At 41.3% G+C, this 27,488-nt stretch overlaps 1 protein-coding gene across 1 annotated transcript in view; it reads left to right on the top strand.

Moving 5' to 3' along the window:
• Nucleotides 1–27,488, top strand: part of ZZEF1 (zinc finger ZZ-type and EF-hand domain containing 1) — a gene marked incomplete in the record, with an annotated part of 722,361 nt that overhangs the window by 374,113 nt on the left and 320,760 nt on the right. Inside the window, 1 exon segment of the mRNA XM_053707503.1 lies at nt 13,734–13,853. Coding sequence (XP_053563478.1) covers nt 13,734–13,853 — 120 coding nt within the window.

Here is a 27,488-nt window from a genome sequence, read left to right on the forward strand (position 1 = left end):
CCATACATATCATATCTTTTGCATGTGGATATCTCATTCCCTTCTTGCAGGAGTTAAATCTTCTTCAAACTTTCAGGGCCTTATTAATTTTAGTCTTAAATACATTTTGAACCTATATATTATAGAAACATTCTTCTTTCTAGTCGTAATTTAGAATAAATGATCAAAATAGTTTAGGCAGTGTCACTCCAATCCCCCCTTATTTGTGCTTCTAGAAAATATTCTGTAGTTTCAAATGAATTTAAAATATCCTTTTGAATAGCTTCAGATTGGGTTTTTATATAAGGGGATCATTTTTCAAAAAACCTTCAGTTCTGTTAATATCAGCTAGAGCATCTACTTTTTCTATGTTTATCTGGTGCAGGAGAATGAAGCACATTTAATAACAGAAGAAAACTGGAAAGTTGTAGGCTCTATCTGAATCATGTAAGAATAATTTGGGGGTTCATGTCCCTTTAATATAAAGCCATCACTTAAACACTTTGAATATTCTCCTTTTCTTCAATAGAAAACGAAGGTCCCTACTTAAGTGTCTACTTGGAAAAAGAGGATTTCCTTAGGAACTTTGCTCGCTTTCTGTTTGTCAAGTCAATAATACTTAATACTTTATTAGCATGACATTATTACATGTGTTGCCAGAGAAATATGTTGCAACAAAAATAGATCAATAATAATTTGTCAAATAGAAATATAGTGAGGTAAAGATGTTTTGACATTTTGTTTATTCTGATTGTGGTTTCTGGTCATGTGACAGTCTGTTACATATTTTGCTTGTATCCTGGTGGCTTTGATTTTTTTCCCCTTATACTGTTTCACTATTGTCCTGTGTGTGACACCAACCTCCAAGCACCAGTTTCACACTGTTTGAGTCTCATTCTGCGGAGTATCTCTATAGCTTCCAAACTCTAGCCGTGCTCTTCTCCTGTGGTGGCAACATAGGAACACTCAATATAATGCTTTGTGAGAGAATGTGGAAAAGAAAAAAAACAGCTGCCACTATGAGCAACTAGTGCTTATCTGAATGATTTGCTGCAGATCATTCAGATAAGCACTAGTTGCTCATAGTGGCAGCTATTTTTTTTTTCTTTTCCACATTCTCTCACATAGCATTATATTGAGTGTAAACAACAGACATAATTGCACACTTTACTTTTAATAAATGCTCTTATGTATTTTCAAAAAGCATCCTCAATGATAGTTAATGAACATTCCCTAATTTACTACCTTGCTATCTTCTCATCTTTAGCACAAGTCTGTGGAAGGGCATGCCCCTCATCAGGAATCTGCTTCTTTGCTACAGAGCCAGCATAAGCAAATGTAGAGCATAAGCACTTGCCCTGTGTTTTATGTCAGCATAAGCTACCCCTGATGCTTTGCTCGCATTGTGTTGCTCAAGTGGCATAGTCTATAATTGCACCTACTTTATACTGAAGGTTGTTTTGCGCTCACTCTCACCCAGTGTAATTCCTGAAGGCATAATATCTAGTGACTAGTAAATGACACATTTCTTCTGTTAAGTGTGATCAGTCCACGGGTCATCATTACTTCTGGGATATTAACTCCTCCCCAACAGGAAGTGCAAGAGGATTCACCCAGCAGAGCTGCATATAGCTCCTCCCCTCTACGTCACTCCCAGTCATTCTCTTGCACCCAACGACTAGATAGGAGGTGTGAGAGGGCTATGGTGATTATACTTAGTTTTATATCTTCAATCAAAAGTTTGTTATTTTAAAATAGCACCGGAGTGTGTTATTACCTCTCTGGCAGAGTTTGAAGAAGAATCTACCAGAGTTTTTGCTATGATTTTAGCCGGAGTAGTTAAGATCATATTGCTGTTTCTCGGCCATCTGAGGAGAGGTAATCTTCAGATCAGGGGACAGCGGGCAGATGAATCTGCATAGAGGTATGTAGCAGCTTTTATTTTCTGACAATGGAATTGATGAGAAAATCCTGCCATACCGATATAATGTCATGTATGTATACTTTACACTTCAGAGAATTACACTGTAAGAAGTACATAAAGCTGTTTAATAACTAGAAATTATGTTTAACGTTTTTGCTGGAATGTAAAATCGTTTTCATTTGCTGAGGTACTGAGTGAATAAATGTTTGGGCACCATTTTTCCACTTGGCAGTTGCTTAAATCTGTTTTTTTTTTTTTTTTTTTTTTTTTTTTCTGTCAGTTTCTGTTCTCCCTCACTGCTGTGTGTGAGGGGGAGGGGCGGTTTTGGCGCCTTTTCTATGCATCAGTTTTTTCAGTCAGCAGCTCATTGTATTTCCTGCATGATCCGGTTCATCTCTACAGAACTCAGGGGTCTTCAAACTTATTTTGAGGGAGGTAATTTCTCTCAGCAGAGCTGTGAGAATTATAGTTGACTGTGATAAAAAAACGTTTATTCTGTAATTGTTTCCTGCTTTCAGAATTTGTTATCTTTGCTATTGGGATAAACCTTTGCTAAAGTTGTGTTGTTTACAAGGATTGAGGCTATAACTGTTTCAATTTATTAATTTTCAACTGTCATAGATTTTCTGTGCTTCTTAAAGGCACAGTACGTTTTTAATTGAATTGTATTCCAAGTTGCAAGTTTATTTGCTAGTGTGTTAAACATGTCTGATTCAGAGGATGATACCTGTGTCATTTGTTGCAATGCCAAAGTGGAGCCCAATAGAAATTTATGTACTAACTGTATTGATGCTACTTTAAATAAAAGTCAATCTGTACAAATTGAACAAATTTCACCAAACAACGAGGGGAGAGTTATGCCGACTAACTCGCCTCACGTGCCAGTACCTGCATCTCCCGCTCGGGAGGTGCGTGATATTGTAGCGCCGAGTACATCTGGCCGGCCATTACAAATCACATTACAGGATATGGCTTCTGTTATGACTGAAGTTTTGGCTAAATTACCAGAACTAAGGGGTAAGCGTGATCACTCTGGGGTGAGAACAGAGTGCGCTGATAATATTAGGGCCATGTCAGATACTGCGTCACAGGTTGCAGAACATGAGGACGGAGAACTTCATTCTGTGGGTGACGGTTCTGATCCAAACAGACTGGATTCAGATATTTCAAATTTTAAATTTAAACTGGAAAACCTCCGTGTATTACTAGGGGAGGTGTTAGCGGCTCTGAATGATTGTAACACAGTTGCAATACCAGAGAAAATGTGTAGGTTGGATAAATATTTTGCGGTACCGACGAGTACTGAGGTTTTTCCTATACCTAAGAGAATTACTGAAATTGTTTCTAAGGAGTGGGATAGACCCGGTGTGCCGTTCTCACCCCCTCCGATATTTAGAAAAATGTTTCCAATAGACGCCACCACACGGGACTTATGGCAAACGGTCCCTAAGGTAGAGGGAGCAGTTTCTACTTTAGCTAAGCGTACCACTATCCCGGTGGAGGATAGCTGTGCCTTTTCAGATCCAATGGATAAAAAATTAGAGGGTTACCTTAAGAAAATGTTTGTTCAACAAGGTTTTATATTGCAACCCCTTGCATGCATTGCGCCGATCACGGCTGCAGCGGCGTTCTGGATTGAGTCTCTGGAAGAGAACATTAGTTCAGCTACTCTGGACGACATTACGGACAGGCTTAGAGTCCTTAAACTAGCTAATTCATTCATTTCGGAGGCCGTAGTACATCTAACTAAACTTACGGCGAAGAATTCAGGATTCGCCATTCAGGCACGCAGGGCGCTGTGGCTAAAATCCTGGTCAGCTGATGTTACTTCTAAGTCTAAATTGCTTAATATACCTTTCAAAGGGCAGACCTTATTCGGGCCCGGGTTGAAAGAGATTATCGCTGACATTACAGGAGGTAAAGGCCATGCCCTGCCTCAGGACAAAGCCAAAACTAAGACTAGACAGTCTAATTTTCGTTCCTTTCGTAATTTCAAAGCAGGAGCAGCATCAACTTCCTCTGCACCAAAACAGGAAGGAGCTGTTGCTCGCTACAGACAAGGCTGGAAACCTAACCAGTCCTGGAACAAGGGCAAGCAGACCAGGAAACCTACTGCTGCCCCTAAAACGTCATGAATTGAGGGCCCCCGATCCGGGATCGGATCTAGTGGGGGGCAGGCTTTCTCTCTTCGCCCAGGCTTGGGCAAGAGATGTCCAGGATCCCTGGGCGCTAGAAATAATATCTCAGGGATACCTTCTGGACTTCAAATCCTCTCCTCCAAGAGAGAGATTTCATCTGTCAAGGTTGTCAACAATCCAGACAAAGAAAGAGGCGTTTCTACGCTGCGTACAAGAGCTCTTGTTAATGGGAGTAATCCACCCAGTTCCACGATCGGAACAGGGACAGGGGTTTTACTCAAATCTGTTTGTGGTTCCCAAAAAAGAGGGAACTTTCAGACCAATCCTGGACTTAAAGATCCTAAACAAATTTCTAAGAGTTCCATCGTTCAAGATGGAAACTATTCGAACAATTTTGCCCATGATCCAAGAGGGTCAGTACATGACCACAGTGGATTTAAAGGATGCTTACCTTCACATACCGATTCACAGAAATCATTACCGGTATCTAAGGTTTGCCTTTCTAGACAGGCATTACCAATTTGTAGCTCTTCCATTCGGATTGGCTACGGCTCCAAGAATCTTCACAAAGGTTCTGGGCACTCTTCTGGCGGTACTAAGACCGCGAGGAATTTCAGTAGCTCCGTACCTAGACGACATACTGATACAAGCTTCAAGCTTTCAAACTGCCAAATCTCATACAGAGTTAGTACTGGCATTTCTAAGGTCACATGGATGGAAGGTGAACGAAAAGAAAAGTTCACTCGTTCCACTCACAAGAGTTCCCTTCCTGGGGACTCTTATAGATTCTGTAAAAATGAAGATTTACCTGACAGAGGACAGGTTAACAAGACTTCAAAGTGCTTGCCGCACCCTTCATTCCATTCAACACCCGTCAGTGGCTCAATGCATGGAGGTAATTGGCTTAATGGTAGCGGCAATGGACATAGTACCCTTTGCTCGCCTACACCTCAGACCACTGCAACTGTGCATGCTAAGTCAGTGGAATGGGGATTACTCAGACTTATCCCCTTCTCTGAATCTGGATCAAGAGACCAGAAATTCTCTTCTTTGGTGGCTTTCTCGGCCACATCTGTCCAGGGGGATGCCATTCAGCAGACCAGACTGGACAATTGTAACAACAGACGCCAGCCTTCTAGGTTGGGGTGCCGTCTGGAATTCTCTGAAAGCTCAGGGACAATGGAGTCAGGAGGAGAGTCTCCTGCCAATAAACATTCTGGAATTGAGAGCAGTTCTCAATGCCCTCCTGGCTTGGCCCCAGTTGACAACGCGGGGTTTCATCAGGTTTCAGTCGGACAACATCACGACTGTAGCTTACATCAACCATCAGGGAGGGACACGAAGCTCCCTAGCTATGATGGAAGTATCAAAGATAATTCGCTGGGCAGAGTCTCACTCTTGCCACCTGTCAGCAATCCACATCCCGGGAGTGGAGAACTGGGAGGCGGATTTCTTAAGTCGTCAGACTTTTCATCCAGGGGAGTGGGAACTTCATCCGGAGGTCTTTGCCCAAATACTTCGACGTTGGGGCAAACCGGAGATAGATCTCATGGCGTCTCGACAGAACGCCAAGCTTCCTCGTTACGGGTCCAGATCCAGGGATCCAGAAGCAGTCCTGATAGATGCCCTGACAGCACCTTGGGACTTCAGGATGGCTTACGTGTTTCCACCCTTCCCGATGCTTCCTCGATTGATTGCCAGAATCAAACAAGAGAGAGCATCAGTGATTCTAATAGCACCTGCGTGGCCACGCAGGACTTGGTATGCAGATCTGGTGGACATGTCATCCTGTCCACCTTGGTCTCTACCTCTGAAACAGGACCTTCTGATTCAGGGTCCCTTCAAACATCAAAGTCTAACTTCTCTGAAGCTGACTGCTTGGAAATTGAACGCTTGATTTTATCAAGACGTGGGTTTTCTGAGTCAGTTATTGATACCTTAATACAGGCTAGGAAACCTGTTACCAGAAAGATTTACCATAAGATATGGCGTAAATACCTATATTGGTGTGAATCCAAAGGTTACTCTTGGAGTAAGGTTAGGATTCCTAGGATATTGTCTTTTCTACAAGAAGGTTTAGAAAAGGGTTTATCCGCTAGTTCATTAAAGGGACAGATCTCAGCTCTGTCCATTCTGTTACACAAACGTCTGTCAGAAATTCCTGACGTCCAGGCTTTTTGTCAGGCTTTGGCCAGGATTAAGCCTGTGTTTAAAACGGTTGCTCCACCATGGAGTTTAAACCTTGTTCTTAATGTTTTACAGGGCGTTCCATTTGAACCCCTTCATTCCATTGATATAAAGTTGTTATCTTGGAAAGTTCTATTTTTAATGGCTATTTCCTCGGCTCGAAGAGTCTCTGAGTTATCAGCCTTACATTGTGATTCTCCTTATTTGATTTTTCATTCGGATAAGGTAGTTCTGCGTACTAAACCTGGGTTCTTACCTAAGGTAGTTACTAACAGGAATATCAATCAAGAGATTGTTGTTCCTTCTTTATGCCCAAATCCTTCTTCGAAGAAGGAACGTCTACTGCACAACCTGGATGTAGTCCGTGCTCTAAAATTTTACTTACAGGCAACTAAGGAATTTCGACAAACGTCTTCTCTGTTTGTCGTTTACTCTGGGCAGAGGAGAGGTCAAAAAGCTTCTGCTACCTCTCTTTCTTTTTGGCTTCGTAGCATAATTCGTTTAGCTTATGAGACTGCTGGACAGCAGCCTCCTGAAAGGATTACAGCTCATTCCACTAGAGCTGTGGCTTCTACTTGGGCCTTTAAGAATGAGGCCTCTGTTGAACAGATTTGCAAGGCTGCAACTTGGTCTTCGCTTCATACTTTTTCCAAATTTTACAAATTTGACACTTTTGCTTCATCGGAGGCTATTTTTGGGAGAAAGGTTCTTCAGGCAGTGGTTCCTTCTGTATAAAGAGCCTGCCTATCCCTCCCGTCATCCGTGTACTTTTGCTTTGGTATAGGTATCCCAGAAGTAATGATGACCCGTGGACTGATCACACTTAACAGAAGAAAACATAATTTATGCTTACCTGATAAATTCCTTTCTTCTGTAGTGTGATCAGTCCACGGCCCGCCCTGTTTTAAGGCAGGTAATATTTTTTAATTTATACTCCAGTCACCACTTCACCCTTGGCTTTTCCTTTCTCGTTGGTCCTTGGTCGAATGACTGGGAGTGACGTAGAGGGGAGGAGCTATATGCAGCTCTGCTGGGTGAATCCTCTTGCACTTCCTGTTGGGGAGGAGTTAATATCCCAGAAGTAATGATGACCCGTGGACTGATCACACTACAGAAGAAAGGAATTTATCAGGTAAGCATAAATTATGTTTTTCCCTCCTTTACAAGGGGATTTCACGGTGTCTCAGTCCTTGTACATTCAAATCCAGTCCATTGTAATTTCCATTCTGCAGAGTATTAGTTATTCTAGAATTCTTCCTTCCACACATGTACAACTCAGTACTGCCTTCTCTGGTCCATTAGAGGAGTACTGTTCAGGCAAGGTGACATCATACCCATAGATCCATAAAGCATTAGAAGAAGTAGGCACTTTACAACCTCCAAACTTGATATTATCAAACTACACTAATGTCCTACTTTTGAATGAAGCATTCTTGTAGGATGCTCTTGAATCCTTCTTATGGAAACTTTTATGTGGTAAGAACCATCAATGGCTGACTAATACCTTCCTCCAGTAAGAGTCCTTTTTCTTTGGCAATGTTTTGTATAAGCTTATTCTTATTTATTCACCCATTTTTTATATGTGATGGTTCAATTGTTGTATTACACTTATCCTCAGTGTTCGAAGATCAAGTACTAAGTACTTTGGCAAAGTATAGACTATTGTTTGCTCTCACATCTGCAAGTACTACATTATCTTCCTGATAATGAATCTCCCAAGCTTCCTGATATACTCTACTAGGATCTCTTTGTGAGCTGTGCTCGGCATATCTGTTATTAAAGTCCCCCTTCACTGCTTGTTGGTAGACCCACCTGGCTTGCTAACAATGTATCTGCTATCTATAACACACTTTAGGAAGCTGTTTTACATGCAGATTTTCAGGTTTCTATAGTATGCTTCAGTAACTACTCTGATCACCACTTCATGAGCAGTTGAATCAGATATATTTGCTGTCAACCTTGGAAGAGCAGTAGTGGGAAGTTTATCTCATACATTCCTTAAAGGACCACTAAACACAGTAGACTTGCATAATTATTAAGTGCATAACAAAAATACAATAACACGTGCTCCAAATTCAAATAACCAGTAGATTTTTTTTCCTGACAATTATTTTTCTCCCATTATCCGCCCCCCTGTAACATGTGACAGACATCAGCCAATCACAGACTAGTATACGCATACCCGGTGAACTTGTGCACATGCTCAGTAGGATTTTGTTCCCCAGAAATTGTGAAAATAAAAATACTGTGCAAAAGTTGACAATGGAAGTAAATTGAAAAGTGTCTTAAAACTGCATGCTCTATCTAATTCATGAAAGTTTATTTTGACTTTAGTGTCCCTTTAAGAACTATGTGGGGTATATTCTATTACAGTCCATTGTTCTGTATTAAATTTATGGTTTAAATGTTTTATTTCTTTTACAAAGATATGACTAGTCCACGGATTTCATCCTTACTTGTGGGATATTAAAATCCTGCTAACAGGAAGTGGCAAAGAGCACCACAGCAGAGCTGTATATATAGCCCCTACCTTCCCCTCCACCCCCAGTCATTCTCTTTGCCTGTGTTATACTAGGAAGAGGTAAAGTGAGGTGTTAGTTTTATTTTCTTCAATCAAGAAGTTTTATATTTTAAATGGTACCGGTGTGTACTATTTTCCTCAGGGGGTTATGGAAGAAGATTTCTGCCCTGAGGTTGATGATCTTAGCAGTTGTAGCTAAGATCCACGCTGGTCCCTACAAGACTTCTGAAGGTAACATGAGACATCTTCAGTGTGGAGACCGGTTTTCATGCTACAAGCAGCATTAAGGTTTGTGCAGCCTTTTATTTCTGAAGAGACTTGATATATCAGAACTGGCTGGCATTTATTTCCCTATATGGGAATGGGGTAAGCAGTAGACCTGTTACACAGAAGGGTGTTACTGGAGTCCCTTGTTTTTATTTTATATTTCTGACATAAGGGCATGATATGACACTCTGAGAGGCATAAGGGCTTTAAATCGATAAGCAGTTAAACGATTGAGCTATTTTTTATTATATATCCAGCATGACTTGCTGGGATGTGTTTGGGGTGTGTTTTGTGTTCCACTTAGCTGTATGAAAAACCGCTTCCCATGCGGTTGTGTTTGGGCCTACTCCGACTTCAGCCATAAGGGGCGGGGCTTGTCTTTGCACACTCAAATGCGCACTTCCTTCTGACAGAGAAGCAGCAGGCAGTAACTCCGGTTGCTCCTGGACAGTAGCCTCTGGCTTGGAGTGTTGGCTATTCATTCCGAAGTACCCTGGGGACCGGATCTAGTAGGGGGCAGACTCTCTTTCTTTGCCCAGGCTTGGGCAAGAGATGTTCAGGATCCCTGGGCACTAGAAATAGTGACCCACGGTTATCAGTTTGATTTCAAGCATTTTCTCCCAAGAGTGAGGTTTTATCCTTCAAGATTATCTGCAGACCAGATAAAAAGAGAGGCGTTCTTACAATGTGTAAAAGAACTTGTTACCATGGGAGTAATTTGTCCAGTTCCAAAATCGGATCAAGGACAGGGGTTTTACTCGAATCTATTTGTGGTTCCCAAAAAAGAGGGCACTTTCAGACCCATCTTAGTCCTCAAGTGTCTAAACAAATTTCTCAGAGTCCCATCATTCAAGATGGAGACTATACGAACAATTTTACCAATGATCCAGGAGGGTCAATATATGACTACCGTGGACTTGAAGGATGCTTACCTTCATATTCCTATCCACAAGCATCACCATCATTTTCTAAGGTTTGCCTTCCTGGACAAACATTATTAGTTTGTGGCTCTTCCCTTCGGGTTGGCCACAGCACCCAGAATCTTCACAAAGGTTCTAGGGCCTCTTTTGGCGGTTCTCAGACCGCGAGGCATAGCAGTGGCGCCTTATCTGGACGATATTCTGATTCAGGCGTCAACATATCAACTGATAAAATCTCACATGGACATAGTGTTGTCTTTCCTGAGAACTCACGGTTGCAAGGTAAACATAGAGAAGAGTTCACTTGTTCCACAGACAAGGGTTCCTTTCTTGGGAACTCTGATAGACTTGATAGCCATGGAAATATTTCTGACAGAGGTCAGAAAATCAAAGATTATAAATACTTACCGAGCACTTCAGTCCATTCCTCGGCCATCAGTGGCTCAGTGTATGGAGGTAATCGGATTAATGGTAGCGGCAATGGACATCATTCCGTTTGCCCGCTTTCATCTCAGACCGCTGCAGCTGTGCATACTCGGACAGTGGAATGGGGATTATGCGGATTTATCTCCTCAGATAAATCTGGATCAAGAGACCAGAGACTCTCTTCTTTGGTGGTGGTCGCCGGATCATCTGTCCCAGGGGACTTGTTTCCGCAGACCCTCGTGGGTGATAGTGACAATGGATGCCAGTCTTCTGGGCTGGGGTGCTGCCTGAAGGTTCAGGGTGTTTGGACTTAGGTGGAGTCTCTACTTCCAATCAATATTCTGGAACTTAGAGCAATATTCAATGCGCTTCAGGCGTGGCCTCAGTTGGCTTCAGCCAAATTCATCAGATTCCAGTCGGACAACATCACGACTGTGGCATATATCAATCATCAGTTGGGAACGAGGAGTTCTTTAGCGATGATAGAAGTATCCAAGATAATCCAATTGGGCGGAGGCCCACTCTTGTCATCTGTGATCTACATCCCAGGAGTAGAGAGCTGGGAAGTGGATTTTCTATGTCGACAGACTTTTCATCCGGGGGAGTGGGAACTTCACCCGGAGGTATTTGCCTCATTGATTCTCCGATGGGGCAGACCGGCATTGGATCTGATGGCATCTCAACAGAATGCCAAGCTTCCAAGATACGGATCCAGGTCAAGGGATCCTCAGGCCGAACTGATAGATGCCTTGGTTGTTCAGCCTAGCTTATGTGTTTCCACCGTTTCCTCTCCTCCCACGCGTGATTACTCGAATCAAACAGGAGAGAGCTTCAGTGATCCTGATAGCGCCTGCGTGGCCACGCAGGACTTTGTATGCAGATCTAGTGGACATTCTCTGCCACCGTGAAAACTTCCATTGAGACAGGACCTTCTCATTCAAGGTCCTTTCCAACATCCAAATCTAATTTCTCTGCAGCTGACTGCATGGAGATTGAACGCTTGATTTTATCGTAGCGAGGATTCTCTGATTCGGTCATCAATACTTTGATACAGGCTAGAAAGCCTGTCACTAGAAAAATCTATCATAAGATATGGCGTAAATATCTTTATTGGTGTGAATCCAAGGGTTACTCATGGAGTAAAGTTAGGATTCCTAGGATTCTGTCTTTTCTCCAAGAAGGATTGGAGAAAGGGTTATTAGCAAGTTCCTTAAAAGGACAAATTTCTGCTTTGTCAATTCTGTTTCACAAACGTTTGGCAGATGTGCCAGATGTTCAGTCTTTTTGTCAGGCTCTATCTAGAATTAAGCCTGTATTTAGACCCATTACTCCTCCCTGGAGTTTGAATTTAGTTCTTCGAGTTCTTCAAGGGGTTCCGTTTGAACCCATGCATTCCATGGATATCAAATTGTTATCTTGGAAAGTTCTGTTTTTAGTTGCTATTTCTTCTGCTCGAAGAGTTTATGAGCTTTCAGCGCTACAGTGCGATTCCCCTTATGTCATTTTTCATTCTGATAAGGTGGTGTTACGTACCAAACCTGGATTCCTTTCTAAGGTTTTTTCAAATAAGAATATTAATCATGAAATTGTTGTTCTTTCCTTATGTCCTAACCCTTCTTCTAAGAAGGAGCGTATGTTGCATAATTTGAATGTGGTCCGTGCCTTAAAGTTTTACTTACAGGCAACTAAGGATTTCCGTCAATCATCTTCATTATTCATTGTTTATTCTGGAAAGCGTAGGGGTTAGAAAGCTACGGCTACCTCTCTTTCTTTTTGGCTGAGAAGTATCATCCGCCTGGCATATGAGACTTCTGGACAGCAGCCTCCTGAAATAATTACCGCTTATTCTACTAGGGCAGTGGCTTCCACATGGGCCTTTAAAAACGATGCATCTGTTGAACAGATTTGTAAGGCTGCGACTTGGTCGTCCCTTCACACTTTTTCCAAATTTTCAAAATTTTATACTTTTGCTTCTTCTGAGGCTTTTTTTTGTGAGACAGGTTCTTCAAGCAGTGGTGCCTTCTGTTTAGGTTCCTGTCTTGTCCCTCCCTTTCATCTGTGTCCTTTTGCTTTGGTATTGGTATCCCACAAGTAAGGATGAAAACCGTGGATTCGTCATATCTTTGTAAAAGAAAAGTAAATTTATGCTTACCTGATAAATTAATTTCTTTTACGATATGACGAGTCCACGGCTCACCCTGTTCTTTTTAAGACCGTTTTTCTTTATATTTTTTGTAAACTTCAGTCACCTTTGCACCTTTTAGCCTTTCCTTTTCTCTTCCTATACCTTCGGCTGAATGACTGAGGGTGGAGGGGAAGGGAGGGGCTATATATACAGCTCTGCTGTGGTGCTCTTTGCCACTTTCTGTTAGCAGGAGGTTAATATCCCACAAGTAAGGATGAAATCCGTGGACTCGTCATATTGTAAAAGAAATTAATTTATCAGGTAAGCATAAATTTACTTTTTCTGCTTGCCATTGTGAATATGTAAGTTCCCTTAGTAGCAGTAACCAAGCATCCTTTGTATTACCGTCAATTCCCTATACGTGAGATTAGTGTCTGGTATGTAGTCTATATATAGTATATAGTCTATAGAGCTAAATAAGGGGACTGTTACTACACTTTAAAGGGACATGAAAACCAAAATGTTTTTTTATTATTTAGATAGAACATAGAATTTTAAACAGCATTCTAATTTACTTCTGTAATCTATTTTACTTTGCTCTCTCTGTATCCTTTGTTGAAGGAGCAGCAATGTTCTACTGAAAGCTAACTGAACACATCTGGTGAGCCAATCACAAGAAGCTTGTATGTGCAGCCACCAATAAGCAGATAGTTTCCTCCCAGTAGTGCACTGTTGCTCCAGTGCCTACCTAGGTATACTTTTCAACAAAGGATAGTAAGGGAAAAAAGCTAATTAGATAATATAAGTAAATTGGAAATTCGTTTAAAATGGTATGCTCCATGTGAGTCATGAAATAAATATTTTGGGTTTCTTGTTCCTTTAAGAGGAACAACCATTTTTGATATTTTTGGTAGGCTAGCTAGGTGATATCTCTCTATGGTAAACACAGATTAAGGAGAATAACTTGATGTTTAAATAGAATGTTCTAAAAACAAAAATCTAAAAATGTTTTCAGTACTAGGGCAATACATAGCTTGGCACTGAAGGTGTTGGGTGGATATTTATGTGTGCTTATATTTTATGCCAGTTGTTTCATTGTTAAACTATAATTCAGTTTGCAGATACTCATTTACCCTAGATATTTTTTAATATGTAATAAGTCTTCTGTAATTTACTTCTGCATTTAGCACAGTACACTTTTTTTTAAATGAAGTCTATTTTATATATATTTTTTTCTACCTTTTAGCTATTTTGGTCACTTGGAAGGCTGTGGTGAACAACTGCACAGAGAAGTTAGAGAATCTTACTACCAACTTGTTATGATGGTTATTAATGCTGTTAAGAGTTTCAGCAACCTTAATGACCGGTATGTCCTTAAATGAAATATATATGAATCTGTGTTTAGGTGATCATTTATGGTGTATTACTAACTGTAGAATTACTATGGCATGTGCTTACATTGTTGTATCCTGTACAATGATTTTAAATATAATTTTCAAGAATTCAAGATTCAAGTGTGTTTAATCAAACATAGATAAAATCAAAAATGTATCTACTCACAATGGTAGAAAATCATTAGGCAAATAAACCATGCATGAGTTCAGGTCCCTCCACAGTCCCGGGGCTTTGAGGATCACCTATGGCGGTAGAATGCCACAAGGAAATTCTTGCCTTCCCAGGAACTCGCATTCTAGGATACGATGAATGGAAATTCTCGCCAAATAGTGCTTGTGGTGGCCGATGCTGTCAAATCCTAACGCTTTCATTCGCCTACAGGCGAACTTCATCAGAGGTTAATTGAAAGCTGGCGTGTATGATCAATGCTGGCTTTTCCTCAGAGGAGGGAGGCCATCTATATCCACTTTGATTATATGTGACATATGGGGTCCCTGTAGTTCTGACTCTGTGTGCGTCATATAAATGCACATTATAACAGCACACAAATGTGGGGGATCAGTCAGAGATAGAATATTAATGTGCAGTGCTTAATATTTTACCATTTCAACATAAACATATTAACAACAAAACATTGATCATGAAATCAGTAGGAATCCTTTATTGCTTGATGCATATGTGATCTTCAGCTTGCAACCTGTTTGTGTATGTGTGTGTGTGTGTGTGTGTACTATCCATGTATAGAATTTTAGCTAAAATTGTCCAATCACAGTTATATATCCTTGTGTAGGACTTAATGCATATTTCTTTCATGTGATTGGCAAGAGTCCATGAGCTAGTGACATATGGGATATACAATCCTACCAGGAGGGGCAAAGTTTCCTAAACCTCAAAATGCCTATAAATACACCCTCACCACACCCACAATTCAGTTTGCAAACTTTGCCTCCTATGGAGGTGGTGAAGTAAGTTTGTGCTTAATTTTCTTCTGTGATATGCGCTTCTCAGAATTTTGAAGCCTGATTCCTCTCAGAGTACAGTGAATGTCAGAGGGATGTGAAGAGAGTATCACCTATTGATTCTATGGTTTTCCTCACGGGAAATCTTTTCAAAGGTTCTCTGTTATCGGTCGTAGAGATTCATCTCCTACCTCCCTTTTCAGATCGACGATATACTCTCATATTCCATTACCTCTACTGATACTTTTTCAGTACTGGTTTGGCTATCTGCTATATCTTGATGGGTGTCTTTCGGTAAGTATGTTTTCATTACTTAAGACACTCTCAGCTGGCACTTTATGTATTAATATAAAGTTTTAAATATTTGTATTGTACTTATATTTGCCATGAGTCAGGTTTATTTATATTTCCTTTTGCATACTATCAGTTTCAAAATTGGGAAACATTTAGGAAGTTATTTTTTCTTACCTGGGGTATAGTCTTTTCTTCAAATTGACTGCTTTTTCATTAATTTTCGCCGGCAAAATTAGGCTTGCGAGGTCGCAAAATGCTGATATTTATTGTGTCATTCTTGATGAGAGAATTTTTTTGGCGCGAAGGTACATTCTGTGACACAAATTCGTAATCTCCGTCGTCTTAGTTGACGCCAGGTTTCCTTGCACAAGGTTGCGTCTGCTATGACGCGAGTTGCGTCATCTCCGGATGTTGTTAGCGCCAAAAAAATTAATTTTGCGTTGCACGTCATACTTGGCACCAAATAATTTAATTATTTAAACCCCACTTCCTATATGCCTCTTGCCTTTTTTTATGCTCAGAGGGCTATGCTGCTCGCATTTTTTCCCCATTCTTGAAACTGCTATGTAAGGAAATTGATCATTTTGCTTTATATGTTGTTTTTTTCTCTTACATTTGCAAGATGTCTCAATCTGATCCTGTCTCGGAAACCACTATTGGAACCCTGCTGCCTGATAACAGTTCTACCAAAGCTAAGTGTATCTGTTGTAAATAAGCAGAGATTATATCTCCAGCTGTAGTATGTTACAGTTGTCATGATAAGCTTTTACATGCAGAGAAGTATCCATCAGTACTAGTACAATGCCTGTTGTTCCTTCAACATCTAATGTACATGATATCCCTGTGAATATAAAAGATTTTATTGCTGATGTGATTCAGAAGGCTTTGTCTGCTATTCCGCCTTCTAATAAATGTAAAAGGTCTTTTAAAACTTCTCATAAGTTGATAAAATTTCAAATGACCGACAACATACTGAGTTATCCTCCTCTGATGAGGATCTGTCTGGTTCAGAAGATCCTACCTCAGATATTGACACTGACAAATCTACTTTTCTTCTGTTATGTGTGATCAGTCCACGGGTCATCATTACTTCTGGGATATTATCTGCTCCCCCAGAAGTAATGATGACCCGTGGACTGATCACACAACAGAAGAAAGGAATTTATCAGGTAAGCATAAATTATGTTTTTCTTTCATAAAGGTGGTGAGAGTCTACAATCCATTACTCCTGGGAATTACTCTTCTCTACCACTAGGAGGTGGCAAGGATTCTCAAACCCCAAGAGCCCTATAAAGCCCCTCCCATTTCACACATACTTCAGTCTTTACTTTGCCTCTGCTGGAGGTGGTTGAATAATGAATATGTGCATTTGATTTTTCAGATAGAGGGGTCTTCAGCCTATGTTGAGGCCTGGTTTCCCCTCAGAAGACAGTGATTGTCAGAAGGATGTATATGGGGTATGGTTTGTGATCCCTTTTTCACCTCATGGGAAATTTTCATAAACCTTCTATAGTTGGTCACAGGGACTTGTCTTTTTCCTACCTTTATGGATCTACAATATACTCCTATTTCTTAAATCTCTGCTGATATGTTTCAGTACTGGTTTGGCTGTCTGCTGCTTATTTTCTGGTGGACAAGTTTCTATTCTTTACACTATTTCCTTGCTGTTTTGTGCATGTCTGTTTTTTTGGCGTGTTTATTTAAAATTTTGGGTGTCGGCCTTTATGTTTATACTCGTTGCAGTTGCGCATGTTTGGTTAATGCTTTTTGAGATAGCATACGTCCCTTTTTAGTTTCCACAGTTCTTTTTCGCCTTGGCCAGTTTACGGGCTTATCGCACGTTCTTCCTCGGCTACACGCATGCCAGGTTTTGGCGAGTTAAAATTCCTTTTATATTTTTTTTCTTTCCACGTTCTTTATTTCTAATAAGCATTATCTGCCTAAATCTACCCAAGAAACCGGAGTCCCCTGCACACCTTTCTACCAATATTAGGTGTGCTTATTGTAAATAATCTCAAGTTTCTTCTACAGCTCATTTATGTGGCTGATGTTTAAAATTGTTAATGGAATCAAACCAACCTAATGCTGTTTCTTTGGGTATAAACACACCTCCTGTTTGTTCGTTGCAGGAGAATACTGACATAGTTTCACCTACTGTGAAAAATGTTATCAATGTTGCAGTTTCTGAGGCGCTGGTTGTTTTTCCGCCATTCTTTTATTTGTGATGCTGTATTTGATATTATAAAAATTAATGTCAAAAGCATGTCTGTCATGCTTTGTGTCGGGTCTGGAGTGTAAAGCTCATTTGCAGAGGCATATACGTTTACAGGCCCTTGTTTATTGAATTGCACTATTGTAGCTTTCTTACTTTTTGGCATAATGACGGATGAGAAATACAGGAACTGATATCATAGGTAGAATCCTTGCAAGGTCAAGTATAAGTGTTGCTTGAACACAGGATACAGCAGAAGCTGAGCGTTGGCAGGTAACAGCAAAAGCTGAGCGATAGCAGGTCGCAGCAGAGGCTGAGCGATAGCAGGTCGTAGCAGAGGCTGAGCGATAGCAGGTCGTAGCAGAGGCTGAGCGATAGCAGGTCGTAGCAGAGGCTGAGCGATAGCAGGTCGTAGCAGAGGCTGAGCGATAGCAGGTCGTAGCAGAGGCTGAGCGATAGCAGGTCGTAGCAGAGGCTGAGCGATAGCAGGTCGTAGCAGAGGCTGAGCGATAGCAGGTCGTAGCAGAGGCTGAGCGATAGCAGGTCGTAGCAGAGGCTGAGCGATAGCAGGTCGTAGCAGAGGCTGAGCGATAGCAGGTCGTAGCAGAGGCTGAGCGATAGCAGGTCGTAGCAGAGGCTGAGCGATAGCAGGTCGTAGCAGAGGCTGAGCGATAGCAGGTCGTAGCAGAGGCTGAGCGATAGCAGGTCGTAGCAGAGGCTGAGCGATAGCAGGTCGTAGCAGAGGCTGAGCGATAGCAGGTCGTAGCAGAGGCTGAGCGATAGCAGGTCGTAGCAGAGGCTGAGCGATAGCAGGTCGTAGCAGAGGCTGAGCGATAGCAGGTCGTAGCAGAGGCTGAGCGATAGCAGGTCGTAGCAGAGGCTGAGCGATAGCAGGTCGTAGCAGAGGCTGAGCGATAGCAGGTCGTAGCAGAGGCTGAGCGATAGCAGGTCACAGCAGAGTGCTGGTAACTGAAGACAGACTTAGCACTAGTCCCAGGCGCTCGACAGTCTGTAAGGGAGAAGTGGCCATGAGCAGTGTTCCCTCTAAGGCTAGTTTTGTGCATGGCCCAGCACTGAAACAGTTAATCAGATAACCACACCCTGCAATTAGCAAACACTGCACAATGCAGACTGCAAGGAATGGTTCTCTTGTTAACTGTTAAACTGCTGGACTACACACAAAACTGCCCATAGAGAACACTGGCCATGAGTACTCAGAAAATGCAGAGGTAAACAGGTTTGCTCAGGGATTACAGAGGACCAGGTGTATTTATGAGCTGCAGCAGACAAGGTATACACTGGAGCTGCAAGTATAGTTCTCAGGAGCACAAAAAGATGGCCTCAGGAGCTGCAGCTTAAAGCAGGAAACAAGGTCAGACTAGCAGCGTTTGTAACTCTCTGGCAAATACAGTACAAGGGTTATCCGGAGGCTTGGTAAGAGAACAGGCAAGGTAGAGAATCCAGCAGGTCAGTCCAAAATCAGGCTTCATAGCAAGGATTCACACACAAACAGAATCCGGAACTAGCCATGGTCAATACCAGAAAGTAACCGGCAAAAGGATTCTTTTTTGAAAAACAGAGGCACAGACTGAGTAATCTCAATGTCAGGGCAAAGACTGATTAGCTAGGCAGATTTAAGTAGTCTGTTGGTAATTGCACATTACCAACAGCTGACAGGAGGTGGAGCCAGATAGCCTAAGAGAGTAAGCAGATAACCAATAGGAAAGCATCCACAACATAGGAAACCAGAGTTCAAGACTCTATGGTGGCATGACAATGTCTTTGGCAGTCCTTGCCAGTAGAGCCTTATGGCTTAAATCCTTGTCTGCTGATATGGTGTCAAAATCCAGATTATTATCTCTTTTCTTTCAGGGAAAGAAATTGTTTGGTTGTGATTTAGATTCTTTAATATCTACTGTTACTGGAGGTAAATGGGCTTTTCTTCCTCAGGACAGAAAGTCTAGAGGGAAATGTAAAGCTTCTAATCATTTGTATTCCTTTCGTCAGAATAGGGAACAAAAGCAGTCTGGAGACCTAGTGCTAACTGGAAGCAGGGTAAAATAATCCAGAGGTTCTCATAAGGGGCAGATTAAGGCCTTTTGGGGGGGGGGGGCTTGATTTCAGTCTGTTCCAGACCCCTGGGTTCTGAATATGGTTTCTCAGGGATATCGAATAGGATTCATAACATCCCTCCCAGAAGAAGTTTTTCTGTCCCCGATGTTCCAAGGAATCCTGTAAAAGCTTAAGCTTTTTCAAGTCTGTCTCAGAACTCGAAGCTATGGGAGTGATTGTTCCAGTTCCTTTGCAGGAACAGGGGATGGGATTTTATTCAAATATCTTCATTGTTCTAAAGAAGGAAGTTACTTTCAGAAGAGTTCTAGCTCTGAACAAGTTTGTAAGGATTCCATCTTTCTGAATGGAAACTATCAGGACTATTCGGTCTTTTCCTAAGCAAGGTTAGTTTATGTCAACAGTAGATTTAAAGGATGCTTACCTTCATGTTCCTATTTACAGAGAACATTTCCAGTTTCTGAGGTTTGTCTTTCTGGACATGTGTTTTCAGTTTCACAAAGGTTCTGGGTCCCCCTTTGTCTGGCCCCAGAACTTTTTGATGTTTTTGCTTCTTCTGAAGCAGCCTATGGTAAGAATGTTCTTCAGGCAGTTGTCTCAATTTAATTTTTTTGTCTGTTTTATTTATTTTAAGTGCATTAAAAAAAAAAAAGACATTTTTATGGGAGTTGTGGTTTTAATTTCTCAGTGAAAAAAGATTTTTAAATCCCTCCCTTTATGTTATTACTTGTGGACTCCACAGCTTGGGCATTCTTTCCCAGGAGTAATGGATTGTGGACTCTAGTCATCTGTATGCAAGAAAACAACATTTATGCTTACCTGATAAATTTGTTTCTTTCATGGTGGTGAGAGTCCACAAGACCCCACCCTTAGGGTTAATTTTTTTTCTTAGCACATCTTTTTGTCCTGCTCCTTTTTGTGTGTCTTATTCAATTTCTTACCTTACTTTGCTTGGCTATACATTAGACTAACGTTTGTCTGATGTTGGAGAAGTTTTATAGGGCTTTTTGAGTTCGGGAATCTTTGCTTTCTCCTAGTGGTAGAGAAGAGTAATTCCCATGAGTAATAGATTGTGGACTCTCACCACCATGAAAGAAATTAATTCATCAGGTAAGCATAAATTATGTTTTTGTCTATGTCTGTTAAATAAGTAGCTTTAACCAGTAGAGAGTATAATATACATTGCTATTTAAACTATTTGTGTGTATGTATGTATATATATATATATATATATATATATATATATATATATATATATATCCATATCCATATATACACACACATACAGTGGATATAAAAAGTCTACACACCCCTGTTAAAATGTCAGGTTTCTGTAATGTAAAAAAAGGAAACAAAGAAAAATCATTTCAGAACCTTTTCCACCTTTAATGTGACCTATAAACTGTACAACTCAATTGAAAAACAAACTGAAATGTTTTAGGTAGAGGGAAGAAAAAATATAAAAATAAAATAATATGGTTGCATAAGTGTGCACACCCTTAAACTAATACTTTGTTGAAGCACCTTTTGATTTTATTATAGCACTCAGTATTTTTGGGTATGAGTTTTTCAGCATGGCGCATCTTGACTTGGCAAGATTTGCCCACTCTTCTTTGCAAAAACACTCTAAATCTGTCAGAATGCGAGGGCATCTCCTGTGCACAGCCCTCTTCAGATCACCCCACAGATTTTCAATCAGATTCAGGTCTGGGCCATTCCAAAACTTTAATCTTCTTCTGGTGAAGCCATTCCTTTGCTGATTTGGATGTATGCTTTGGGTCGTTGTCATGCTGAAAGATGAAGTTCATCTTCATGTTCAGCTTTCTAGCAGAAGCATGACGGTTTTGTGCCAATATTGACTGGTATTTGGAACTGTTCATAATTCCCTATAGCTTTACTAAGGCCCCAGTTCCAGCTGACGAAAAACAGCCCCAAAACATGATGCTGCCACCACCATGTTTCACTGTGGGTATGGTGTTTTTTTGGTGATGTGCAGTGTTGTTTTTGCACCAAACATATCTTTTGGAATTATGGCCAAAAAGTTCAACCTTGGTTTCATCAGACCATAACACCTTTTCCCACATGCTTTTGGGAGACTTCAGATGTGTTTTTGCAAAATGTAGCCTGGCTTGGATGTTTTTCTTCATAAGAAAAGGCTTTCATCTTGCCACTCTACCCCATAGCCCAGACATATGAAGAATATGTGAGATTAATGTTGCTGTGTAGGCCTCTTGGTAGCCTCCCAGATCGTTTTTCTTCTCGTCTTTTCATCAATTTTGGATGGACGTCCAGTTCTTGGTAATGTCACTGTTGTGCCATATTTTCTCCACTTGATGATGACTGTCTTCACTGTGTTCCATGGTTCCATCTAATGCCTTGGAAATTCTTTTGTATCCATCTCCTGACTGATACCTTTTAACAATGAGATCCCTCTGATGCTTTGGTAGCTCTCTGTGGACCATGGCTTTTGCTGTGGGATGCGACTAAGAAAATTTCAGGAAAGACGAACTAGAGCAGCTGAACTTTATTTGGGTTAATCAGAGGCACTTTAAATGATGGCAGGTGTATGCTGACTCCTATTTAACATGATTTTGAATGTGATTGTTTAATTTTGATCACAGCTCCCCAGTTATAAGTGTGCACACTTATGCAACCACATTATTTTAGTTTTTTTTGTTTTCTTCCCTCCACCTAAAATATTTCAGTTTGTTTTTTAATTGAGTTGTACAGTTTATAGGTCACATTAAAGGTGGAAAAAGTTCTGAAATGATTGATCTTTGTCTCATTTTTTTACATCACAGAAACCTGTTTAACAGGGGTGTGTAGACTTTTTATATCCACTGTGTGTATATATATATATATATATATATATATATATATATATATATATATATATATATATATATATATATATATATATATATATATGTTTTTGCAATACCAGGTTAAGTTGCTTAGATCAGCCTATCAACAGCTTAGACAGTTCTTTGTGTTTGGTGGGCAACAAACCATATATATTTCTATTCTATTTAGTTTATTGTACATTGTAGATTACTATTTTATATATCTAGATTTAAAAGTATAGAGTAGCCTGGTTTTAAAATATCGATTTGTTTAACAATTGTGAATAATAATAATAATTGTGAATTAATTTATTAAAATGTTTAATATTCTGTTTCTTGGCTTCTAAAAAAAATAACTTGGTTTACATTTATTAGTTATTTTCTTCATAAACGGAAAGAGTCCACAGCTGCATTCATTACTTTTGGGAAATTCAGAACCTGGCCACCAGGAGGAGGTAAAGACACCCCCACCCCAGCCAAAGGCTTAAATACCTCCCCCACTTTCCCCATCCCCCAGTCATTCTTTGCCTTTCGTCCCAGGAGTTTGGCAGAGAAGTGTCAAACGTTTTTTCTATAATCTCTTATAGAGGGTAGTACTCTTCGGAATGGGACTGGAATTTTAAGTAATCCTGTCAGCCTCTCAGTGAGTGCATGGATAAAAGTCCGGAGTTGCAGGGGGAGTCTTCCTGTGTAACTGTCAGGGTGCCAGGAATCAGACTGAGACGAGAAGTGCAAAAATAATCACACCTTTATTAATAGCAAAAAATAATAAAAAGTCCACAAGTCAAATAACAAGCCAGGAGTCAAAACTAGAGCTGGTAGTCGGACAAGCCGGGTCAGGAGCCAAAGCGAGTAGTCAGACGAGCCGGAATCAGGAACAAGGAGAACAGCAAAGTCAGGAACAAGCCAGGGATCAGGAACCAGGAGGGACGTCAGACAGCCAGGTAATACACAGGAGCTATCACAAACAGGTCTGAGACAACGCAAGGGCAAAGCATACTGAACAAAGGCCCTTTAAATAATAAGTGATGACATCACAATTCTGAGACTGCATCCTGTCTCACATGGATGATGTAAACCAGTCTGGCCATAAAAGGAAGTACAGGAAGTGAGCAGCATCTCCCAGAATGCACCAAAGTCAGCAAAAGAGGTGAGTAAAATGGCTGCCAGCAGCACATGGCAAACAAGTCAGGAAAAAACCCTGACAGTAACCATCCGGATTCAGATTAACAACTCCTTAAGCAATCAGCGTTGACGAGTTTCGCTGCCTGCTTTCTTCTCTCAAGTCCATGGCAGAAGCGACGCTACTATCGGTCACACTTGAAGGACCGTGTTCCTGTTCCACGGCATAGATTCCGGTAAGATCATTTCATTTTATTTTCATCATGGATTTCTTGTAATTAAAACAGTTTATCTGAGAGGCTGCAACCTCATGGGCAGAACTTGAAATACAGGGTCTCAGTGAGGCTCCTTTTGTATCTTGGAATCAAGGGTTAATATCTCCTGAGAGGGGTTATTGAACAGGGTTTTTGTTTAATCATGTTTGTTATATGATTCTGTCTGCTAATGTGTAGTGATACTTGGGCTCATGGCTATTTCGGAACATAACGGCCTATTGCAAGTGACACAGCCTTTATGGTCGGGCACGCTTTTTCATGGACTGCATGGTACACCTTGTAACCGAGCATGGTCACGTTCTGGCTCTCCATTTCCGCATTCCTGACCGTGTGGTGATGGAGAAATTCTGGTTTGCTGATGTCTGGTTCATAGGAGGTGGTGAGTGCCCCAGCCATTGGGGATGTAAGGTACCGTTTGCATTTTTTCTTACTGGTCCATTTTTTTATCCATATCCCAGTTATGGAGGATTCTGATTTTTTGGAGACGGATGTCTCTGATTCTGATTCTACTTTTTGCAAAGAATATGAATTGGCCCGGGTGATACATGTCCATCAGTTATGTTCCGAATGCCGTTTTAGAGTGCTCCGTTCCTCGGGATCAGGGAACCAGGGGTCCGCTGAGCCATCCGCCTCTGGGGATTCTGTTTCCCGTGAGGCGCGCTCCCTACAACCAACTCTACGCATTCAGTTTACCCAAAAGTGGCTTATCCTTCTCTGGAGGGGGGCTTCTTTCCTCCGGAGGTTACGACACGATTCCACATGGCCATATCTTTGGCGCTGGCGCATTTGCATCTCCCAGGAGTGTGTTTAACTCTCAAGTTACCAAAAATACAATTACTAGAGGAGTTTCTACTGAATGTACAAGTGTCATTAAAAACAAGAAAATATATAGGAACAAGTCTTACTGCAATCTTATATTTCTATAGTAACACTACGAAAGTATATTACTGACACATTTTACCAATCTTACTGATAAACTTTACCTATGTGTTTAAGTGAACAAGTGACTTTACCTATGTGTTTAACTAAACCAAAACTAACTAAAAAATTTTTTTGAAGAAAATGTTTTTTGTTTTGAATTTTTACTTTGTTACATTTAGAGAAAGACAGAGAAATCTATTTCTCTATTTAACCCTTTAGGGTACATACAATCTAATTTATGGATCCAGTAAGTTTCTTTTTGTTTAAGGATCATAGTAAAATATGACTAACACTAGAGGGAGTAATTGCTCTGTGTGAAACATTTTGTCAAATCTGTTTGTAATTAATGTTTTAATTGATCAGCCTATATACTGTGGACAGAGGCTGAAGTTTTTTGTATGCATGATTAAGGCTGTGAAGGCCGAAACGTCGCATGTAATGTGAAAATAAAGGTATTTTCTTTTACCTAATTGGTGCTGTGGATTCCATTTGTCTATGTTGCTGTAAGGGTGGCAGTAACCCTTTCTCCACGGGCATCACACAGAACTAAAACCTGCTTTAAGGAACCAACAGGTGCTGTACTCATTTACTACTTTTGAGGAGTGTGTTTAAGATATTGTCCATGTTCCGTTAACCAGGGCTCGTCAGGCGTGGGATGGCCTGGTCCAGTTCAGCCCTCTGGGGGAGTGACTCTCCCTGAGGCTTCAGGGGGTCAACCTTCGGAGCCAGGGTCATCGTTTGCCCCGGCGGAGGTAAGTTATGCCTTCGTGTTCTACTGAGGCATGTTTTGGCATTGCTGGCGGATCCCACCCTAATGGGGTAGTGGACCCTCAGTCTTCCGATGCGGATGGCATGCACGATTCGACATAAGGGGATAAAGTAATCTTCTTATAGTTTTGTTTTCTTGAGTATCTTCCAGTTCTGAGCTTCGAAGACTCTGATTCCTGTTGGGCTGGTCCTGCAGGAGTGTCCGTTCTTCCTGGGCGATAACCTAAGGGTTGCCTTATCTTTTATTTTAATCCGATAGGATGGATTTTATTTTGCTTAAAGCTCATGTTTTTTATAACATTCATTTTGAAATTTTCTTCTCTGGAATTGATATTCACAATTTTATGGTCGCACTGGTTACTTCTACACGAGGACGTGTTGTAGTCTTCTGTTGTCTGTTGTTGATCTCTCCCTCTTAAGAAAGTGACTGATGTGGCCCTGTCAGTAATGGGCCCTTGGTTTCAGGCTTGTCCTGACTGGGTACCAATCCTTCTGTTTTTACGGCCTATTTCAGACACTTGGCGCCTGTTATGCCTGGCTGGTCCGATTAACCTTTCAATGTAGTTGGCCGGGTCTCCATTGAGATCCGCTACGACATTCTCTGTTAGCTTCGCTTTCGGGATCTACAGTGTTTCCTTCCCTTGTGGGTTAAAGGTTGAAGGATTTAGGCTCTTCGCGCAGCCAGTTCGCTGGCGGTCTTGCCTTTTCAAGGTTCCTTGGGATTGTCCTTTTTGGACTTATTCCCTCTTTAACTGGCAGAAGTTGAGGGCCGTGCAGCTTTTTTCTGCTTCCGGCAGTTTGTAGCTGTATATTGGGGATAACTGTTGTTTCTTCCTTTCCTAGCTTTCCCTTAGGGGACGTTCCGCCAGAATTCGGGATGCTCTGCATTCTTCCTTGGGGGGGGGGGGTCCTCCGTAAGGATAATCTGAGAGGATTATGGAAACTAGTCGTTCTACTCTCTCTTCAGGCAAACTATATTCTCATAATTTATTACAAGAGACAATAGAAAATACACTGCGATCCTTAAAAGCATCAAACCTTTAATTTTTCATTATTTCCATAAAGTGCAAAGTATCCATAAAAGGCAACAGGGTTTTAAAAGCAAAAAGATAGACAGCACATTTTCAGGAACCAGTCTGTCCATTTATTCATAATTTATTCCCCTTCGTCTTGAACTTCGCTGTGCGGTTCTTGGTGCATTTTGGCCTCTAGAGTAGTTTGCATGAACTACGGCCTAGCACCTTGTTGGTGGAGAGTTGGCCTCCTGCTAATGGCGTTCTCTTCCCTTTGGCCTACGAACTTATGAGTGAGTCATGTGCCCGGTTTCCTCCCCTGTAAGGTCTGATTTCTTCAGACGGGGTATCTTTTGCTCCCTGGAGGCGTCTGTCGTTTTGAGACGGTGCTGGGTCTTATTTCGGATCCTTATGTACTCGTGATCCTGTAGACTGGTTCAGGACGACCCAGTGTTCAGCATGGGCTGATTTGTCATTAGGAGGGAGTGTGATCCCTTTTTACAGGGAGTTTTTCTCTGTTCTATCAACAGTGGTGACCTGGATGATTTTTCATTAGGTCCTTGACTGATAAGCCTACGGCCTTCTCACATCCTTGTGGGTATGTGTGCCGTTGGCTCCTTCAGCAGAGGGATCCCCTCTATCTGGAGGATTGTGATCATGTCTTGTGTGCAGGAGGAGACAGATAGTTATGTACCTCTCTGTGCTGGGCTGCCTGGAAGGGTTTCTCTATTATCTTCTGCGCCTGCCTACGGCAAAGCGGTTGCTCTTAGAGGCTCTGAAGGCAGTGATGAGTGGGAAAAGTCCCATAAACAGTTTCTGAAGGTCGTTTGTTCAGGCTTCTCTCAAAACACTTGTTAATGCACTGGTTCGCGGAACAAGTACCTTTTATTAGGAGAGGCAGCAGTCTGCTGCTCTGTGGCTTGTTCGTCCAGCTGTCGAGACTGTAAAGGAGAGTTGTGCCAGGTCTTTCTAGGATCTATACATTGTTCTCTTTTCCGAGTCCTAGGGGGTTCTTCTTGGAAGTGCATTATGTTGAAGGAGCGAACGGGTTGGCACCCAAGCTCTGTTGGGGTGGGTAATTCCCCCATTCTTCCATTCCCTGGGGGGGTTGGGGTTGTGTTTGCTTCCC

This window comes from Bombina bombina, chromosome 3 (genome assembly GCF_027579735.1).
Source record: "Bombina bombina isolate aBomBom1 chromosome 3, aBomBom1.pri, whole genome shotgun sequence".
NCBI lineage: Eukaryota > Metazoa > Chordata > Amphibia > Anura > Bombinatoridae > Bombina > Bombina bombina.